Source organism: Scyliorhinus canicula, chromosome 8 (genome assembly GCF_902713615.1).
Source record: "Scyliorhinus canicula chromosome 8, sScyCan1.1, whole genome shotgun sequence".
Taxonomy (NCBI): Eukaryota; Metazoa; Chordata; class Chondrichthyes; order Carcharhiniformes; family Scyliorhinidae; genus Scyliorhinus; species Scyliorhinus canicula.
The window spans coordinates 74,805,953-74,813,503 of record NC_052153.1 but is presented as its reverse complement, the minus strand read 5'-3'; the positions used below and the strand labels follow the sequence as shown (position 1 = coordinate 74,813,503).

The window sequence follows — 7,551 nt, the reverse complement described above, 5'->3', positions numbered from 1 at the left end:
GCACCCGGAGGAAACTCACGCACGCACAGGAGAAAGTGCAAACTCCAAAGACAGTCACCCAAGTCCGGAATTGAATCCGGGTCCCTGGCGCTGTGAAGCAGCTGTGCTTGCCACTATGCCGGCACGATATCTTCTCTTCTAACACCTGTCCACTATTTGAGGTCTACAGTACACCCTTAGCAGTATGGCAGATGAGAAATGTTTCTATCTTTGTCTACACTTTGAGATCAGGGCTGGACCAATGTTTGGGCCTGGGGGTCACATCTGGGTGTGAAAATAGTTTGGCAATAATTAATGAAAAGACAAACAATTGACGCTCATATAGGGACAAAATAGTACTTTTGAACAATGCACTGTTAGAACATTGCACCATTGGGTTGTTTGTTCATTTTACCAACAACTATATTGCTCCTTTCGGAACACAAATGGTATTAAATCTAACTCTTCACTGCACTGCACCACCCAAAAGATTGGTAGATTTCTTATTTATTGGTGACTTATTTGCATTTAAATCTGTAGTTAGCTGTGTTGCATAACCTGCATTTGTCCCTCGGGGGGGGGGGGGGGGGGGGGGGGGGGAAGGGAGGGAGGGAGAGGAAAAGCTGTGTTATGTCCTTGAAGTCAGTTCTATCATTAAAAACAAATTAAAACAATGTGTTTTCTTGTTCAACTGAAAAGTGAATTCTTCATCAATCATTTCTGCACAGAGTAATAGTTTTTCATGACAAACTAATGTTCTCAAATTTATTTTGGTTTCAAGGCACAACATGGCAGCAACATTGACCAAACATTCTTTCAAAAACTCCTCTTCGGCAAAAGATTTATTTTGTTCAACAATTTTAAATGCCAGAACATGACTTGCCTTTGCAGTGATCCCAGATCTCTCAGCTTTTCTTGCCTTTCCCTCCGTTGTTAAGTTGCTGCCATAACTATGGTCATGGAACAAGGTGTTTTGTGCTATAATGGTGGTTCAGATTGTAAATACCACAATGCTCTTCTTACAAATCCAGGTATTCGATCTTCGAGCCCTTGTTTGTGAAAATGATTTGACATTCCATTCTTTGTTGAAAATTGAACACACATTTTTCCTTTGCGCTGGTCTTGTGTTAGGCATTGCCAAGTGCTGTATGCCTAGGAAATTGGAAGGCATATGAAAAATCGTGGGCCAATAGATGTTATTTCAAACTGAAATCAATCATTGACATAGATCCATTTAATAGGTTTTCATATTTTACATATTTTAGTAATCAAGCTCTTAAATAATAGTGATAATCTAGTGCAGTTTGAGGGTTGGATGAAAAGCTGCCATGCACTGGATGTGGCCCATGGGGCACAGATTGTCCACGCCTGGCTTAGATGCAGCCCATTGTATCGGCTCTTTGCTGGGTTATGTGAGTAGGGCAGAAATGTCATCAGAGATGGTTGCACTTTTATTTTTACTCAAATTGCTGAGGAGTAAAACATCCATCCTTCCCACTCCTTTAGAGAGCTGTGCAACATTTGAATGCCTCAATTTTAAAGCATTATGTGTAAGTTATGGATCCGTTTATCTTTGCAGCCATTGGTTTTACAGTGCCGACGGTTGACTTTCTCAGAGATGGATACCGGAAACAAAATGGCACATCCTAGACCAGGGATTTTTCGAAGTGTGGATCACGACCTGCGGGTGGGCGGATGTTGGGAGGGTTGTGGAGAGATTGGTCGTGGCATTCTCACGGTGGTCCTGATTTGTGGGGAAGCACCCAACTGCTGCTACCGTCATTTTTATTGAGAATGCCTGCCGCTGCCACCTTTGGGAAGGAAAGAAGGCGGTGTGCAGTCTTCTGGCAAGAAGCGGCAGCAGTGAGCAAGTCACATGCCCTGCATGCACACTTGATGTCAAGTACCCTGTGTGTCTGTGCTTTTGGCACCAAATCACAGAGGAAAGCTTCTTCCATTTTCTAGCTATTGGCAAGCAAGGTGAGAAGACTGAGAAGATGAATCACTTTCTTACAGGAAAGAGACAGCCAGAGACACAAATAGGCAGTATGCCTACTGGCCTGGATCACTCATCTGAATCTGCTGAGAGCTGCTCAGGAGAGTCCAGGGCAAGATAGAGCAGTGCTCGTGTGAGCTCTGTACAGAGCTCCAGGGCCTCTAGTTAACAACCTACAAAGTAGAAATTAACTCGGGAACAAAGCAGTATAAAGATGAATTCTTGAGGTATGGTTTTGTCAATTACGCCAATGCAAAAAAGGATGCAAAGCCCATGCATGTTACATTCAGGGCAGTACTGGAAAATGAGAGGAGAAGTTGCAGATTTTGGAAGAGAATTGAGGTTGAGACCCCAGAGTCAGTTATTAACTTAGAGCTGACTCCAAATGAAAAGACTATGCTGCTGTACCTGAACTGTGAGCACATTAAAACACTCCAAAAGTGATGAGTAAAACAAACATTTTTTTGCTATTGTCCTTCATGATGACCTACATGTGAAAGGTTGGATTTTCCATTTTCACAAAGGTGAAGATAGCACAAAGGAACTGACAGAAGTCTGCACATGATCTGCGCATTGCCCTCTCTTCCTGTGAACCTGATTGGAGTGAGATCATGAGGACCAAGCAGACTTCCCATTCACATTGAAGGTAAGCAAACATGGTGTGTGTCGCGAATGTCAGCCGGCGTGGATCCTGAAGGTCGGCCGGTTGGCAAAAGTGTCAACTGTCCTAGACACAACTTCCCGGTCAAACCTTGGCTCTATAAATTTCTCCTCTTTCATTCCGGTGCAGCAGACTTTGGCTAAATCTGCTGCCTGCCTGGGGTAGATCTGTACATCCATGACGTCAGTACTCCTAGCTTGCCACCTACTGCTGTACTGAGAAACTCATGGCAGAAACCTGTGACCCTGAGTAGACATCATCCTTGAATTAAAGGACAGTCGATGACAATGACTGAGAACTAATTGTTGCTGACTGCGGCACCCTAGCTGTTTATTAGTATTGAAGTATGGTTTGTGTGCATATATTTGTTTTGCAGGAAGAAAAGTGGGAAATTGAAGAGGAAAATTTTAAATTAGCAGTGCGAAATATGTTGGCCTGTGGTGTTGTATCAGCTGCAGCCACTAGATGGATCATTGACACACAAAATTATGCTTATTCAAGCTGCGAATGAAGACTTTGATGCATTTTAATCAACAAAGCTCCAGCTCTGCCCCCAGTGCAGAATTGTCAAAAACATCTATTGCAAGTATTTTATAAAGCGATTTCACGTAAAAAAAAATAATGCACACATCTTCATCAAGGACCTACTTTTCAGGAGTGCTTTTGATAAAGCTCAACATTAAACACAGCAACAATATCAACGCTGCAGGAACTTTTAAGCAGAAAATAAAGATGACAGCTGACATAAGTTATTTTTGTTATTTGTAAATCGTCTGTTTGTTAAGTATAGAAAGTGCAGTATTGTTTGATAAACGGGTTCAGTCCGTCTAATCAAGCAAAAGATCAGCACTAAAGAATTTTAGAACTGCCACTAAGTTTTTTTTTCAGGCTGGAATAACCTGTAGTTGGTTTGCGTTCGATATTAGTGAGCTAAAATGTCAAAAATTGCGCTAAAACCCCTCAATTACACTATCATCCCACTATCCTCATTCAACCCCGAGCACATACACGTGCACACACACACAGACATGCACAACTCCCACTGAAGTGGCAGCTGTAGCAATGTTTCAAAGAAGAAAGGGTTCATCTGACCGGGTTCTTAATATTGCCACACGCCCAAAACTCCTCAAAATCCTTTTGTGTTCCCCATAGACATGGTAATGAGCAGCGTGTGCCGTGAATGTCTGTCTGGGACAAAAGAAAAGTTTGCTCAGCTTTTTATAGCATCTCTTCTTTTCGCTATCTGCTGCAATAACGACAAATAATATTGCAATGTCAATGAAGATCTGGATGGCGAATTAAGTGAAATAATGAGCTGCCATGCATATTATATAGTCCTTCAAATTTAAAAAGAACGAACATTGAAAAAAAACACCAACACATAAGTTTAGAATCTGCGATGGCGGGTTAAAAGCTGCTGCAATGCACTGTGTTATCCAAAATCAGCTCTCTTTCTTGCATAATCAATAATATATTAGTTTATTTATAAAAGCTAGCTGTCTTTACCAAGCACCACCTTGCCTGGTAACAATAACAAACACGAGCTGAGACTCCTGTGCCTGGAGCCCCGCCCCACGTGGGCAGCCGGCCACCGCACAATTGACTAAGGCTCGGGCCTCTGCACCAATCGGAGGGGATGGAAGCCAGCTGGCGCCTGGTGCGCTATAAAAGGAGCCGGCACCAAGCGGCCAGTCAGAGCGATCGGTGGCAGCAGCTGGGAGACAGGAGCAGCTGGTGAGAAGGGGGAAAAAAAAAGGAGAAAACAGACCAACTACTTGTACCTTCAAACTGCGAGCATTCCCCACAGCTTGGGATACAAATATGACCCTGGAGGAATTCAGCGGCGTTGAGGAGAAGCAAGTGGAAAGCACCGAAAGGTAGGGAGTGTGTCCCCGCTATTTGGGTGCTGTGTACATTAGTTCAGGCTGCACAGTGCATGGGGGGCTTGCAGTCTCTCTCGCTCTCTGTGTATGGGACTGTATTGCCAACCAGTAGATGTGGTGCAAGCGAGCTCTGCTGTTTGGAACCCGCCGTCTCGAGTGATGGTGTCGGTTAGTGCGCGAGAGCCGGGTGCTAGCGGACACGGGATCCGTTTAAAAAAAACCCCAGAGACCCAAACAAAACCCGACACTTGGGCTGGCAGCAAATGACCCGCATTTTAAAATTTAAAAAAAATCCCTGCTTGCTCCAGCTGAGCAACAGGTCAGCGCCAAGCTGCTGTGCTGCGGCGAGTAAATCTCATTTGAAGTTCGTGTCTTTTTGTTTTTTTATTTAGTGATTTGTCCATTAACGTGCCTTAATTTTTGTTTTGTTTCAGGATGCAAGTTGCTGGCAAAGCCCTGGAAGAGCTGCTGAGCTCCGCGCAACGGCAGCACTGCCTGACCGTTGGAGTCTACGAGTCTGCAAAAGTCATGAATGTGTAAGTTTCGCGCACACCAACTCTTTTCAAAATGCACCGCACCAAGATCCATCCCCATCACTTGTGAACAGATTTCTCTGGTTTGTATTTGAGCTTCTGGTTGACCTTGTATATGTTGATTATTTTTTTTTGCAGTGACCCTGACAGCGTGGTGCTCTGCCTCTTGGCCACTGACGAGGAGGATGAAGGCGACATTGCTCTGCAAATCCACTTCACTTTAATTCAAGCATTTTGCTGCGATAATGACATTAACATCGTGAGAGTGAATGACATTCAGAGACTGGCCGAGATCGTCGGCAGTGCGGCTGACAACGAAGAACCCAGGGATATGCATTGCATCCTAGTCACGGTGAGTGCTGCTTTAGCAAACTAACTGTAGCAACTAGTTTTCATGTTGAAACCTGTAACTCGTAATTGATTTCTTTTGAAGTAGAAATACTTGGCAATGTGAGCATCTACCTGACTTCTTGCATTTTTATCATGTCTAGAATCCAAACCAAGACTCCTGGAAAGATCCAGCTTTAGAAAAACTTGGTGTCTTCTGTGAAGAAAGCCGCTGCACCAATCAGTGGGTCCCCAACATTTCTTTTCCTGAGCGTTGAAATTGTTCCATTGACTTGGTATTGCTGGAAGTATTGTATTTTGAAGTCACTTTGTCAAAGGAAAAGTGTTGGCTTCATGGATCTGTGGATTAGACTGGTATTTTGGTCAAGTCACATGGACATGTGACCAGTATATTGCTGGTTAATCGGAGACAGTGAGGATTGGTGACCAGGACTGATGACTGCAGCAAGTTGGATGAGTGGACTGTTGCACATGATCACTTGGGTCTGGAGTGTGGGGCAAGTGAGAAGTCTACAGTGCAAACCTGCACATGCCACAGAGCCCTGTTTCTGTCAGTGGAGGAGATTAAATGATGGATAAAGATCAGCATGGACGCTGTTGGACTCTTATCTTATTCTATAACTACAGTTAACCTTTATTTAACTCTAGAATGGAATTCGGGCATCTTATTTGCAGCTCTTGAGCTCTAAATTTTTAATTGACGTACATTTTTTAAAAAAAATGGATACTTGGTTCATTCTTCATGTAAAACAGAAGAATTACAGAAATAAAGGATATAAATGGTTTTTGTCTATTGCTTGTGTGTGATGATCATCTGACTGACTATAAAAAGCTTAACCACTAATATCAATAGTTGCATGGATGACACTTCCACCCACAGGCATGCTGCCACAGAAATTGCTAAGTATGTTGGTTGTAACAGCTTGCAAAATCTAAGTAGAACAAGGGGAAATCCTACCTTGGGGAAACTACTTGACTGGTAATCTTCATAATCTGTACTTTTCTATTTATCTCCAAGCTCTATAAGGAAAATGCTAGGTGAGGTGATTTTTTTTTTTTCTTTTAATCAAATTGCCTCTTGATCCTTTTGAGTGGACTTGAGACCAAGTGATTTGTAAACCTAATGGCTGGATGTACCAAATGCCAAATCCATCTCTACCCACTTGATGCAGGGGAGAGGGGGCAATGTATATTAAGGATTCATGCACTAAATCTAGTTTGAACAACAATTTTTTTTTTGAAGCTGGACATTGATTCCAACTTTGCATTTTATATATTTTTTTTGTGTGGGTTTTTATTTTCTTCTTGCAGCCTCCTTGACTGCCAAAGATGCATTGACACATTTGGGATACCATTTCCATCCTCTGGGGACTAAGTCAACAATTTAGAAATACACATTTTTGATTTATTCCATATACTTTTGTGCTCAGTGTTTGGGTGCAGGTTGGCAATAGTGATGCAGGTTTTTTTAAAACCAGTAAATCAATCTTTCTGCTGCTTATCTAGCCAGGGCTATCCTATCTAATAGGTAACTGGAGCATTGCCATCTGAGCTTTGTAGGTAGTCAAATATCAGTGAACTGCACTGTTAAGTGAATTAACACTGCCCTGGATTGTGAACCTACGAAAGGTATCAGATTATTGAGCCCAAAATAAAAAGTGACTTAATTGCAGTGTGCAGTCATCTTAAAATATTACCTTGGATTTGGCTCTTATAGCTATCATGAGATCCATGTTTTAAAACATGTACTTTAATTATCATTAGACGATTTACAACAAAAGTTAATAAACTTGTACCACCTTAAACTCCAAATAAACATAACTTGGCTCCAATTGCTCCATAAAAGAATTATCCCTAAGTCCTTTCCTTTGGACAACTGATCAGAGCTTCTGTTACCAGGAGCTTGCCATATGGTTCTTGGTGAACAACAAAATTAATCGGGAAATGCAATCACACAGCCACCATCCTCCAGATTAAAGTATGGACATACACCACACCTTGTTCAATGGTGGTTCCATCATTGGAGGTACGGGTGCTTCAACAACACTTTCTTCCTCTTCCACTTATCCCTGAATAGATCAGCTTCTATTCATACCTGCATTGTCTTGGCACTCTTGGCAAGGCTAATTTTAGCTCCAGCCTCAGCTCACC

The 7,551-nt window shown here is 42.5% G+C and overlaps 1 protein-coding gene across 1 annotated transcript; it reads left to right on the top strand.

Annotated features, from left to right (window-relative positions):
- The first annotated feature begins 4,304 nt into the window (after nt 1-4,304).
- LOC119970323 (growth arrest and DNA damage-inducible protein GADD45 gamma-like) lies at nt 4,305-6,193 on the top strand. The gene is made up of 4 exons (XM_038804749.1): nt 4,305-4,513; nt 4,954-5,055; nt 5,191-5,404; nt 5,544-6,193. The coding sequence occupies exons 1-4, from the start codon at nt 4,458-4,460 to the stop codon at nt 5,655-5,657; spliced, it is 486 nt and encodes a 161-aa protein (XP_038660677.1). The 5' UTR covers nt 4,305-4,457; the 3' UTR covers nt 5,658-6,193.
- Nucleotides 6,194-7,551: the final 1,358 nt, after the last annotated feature.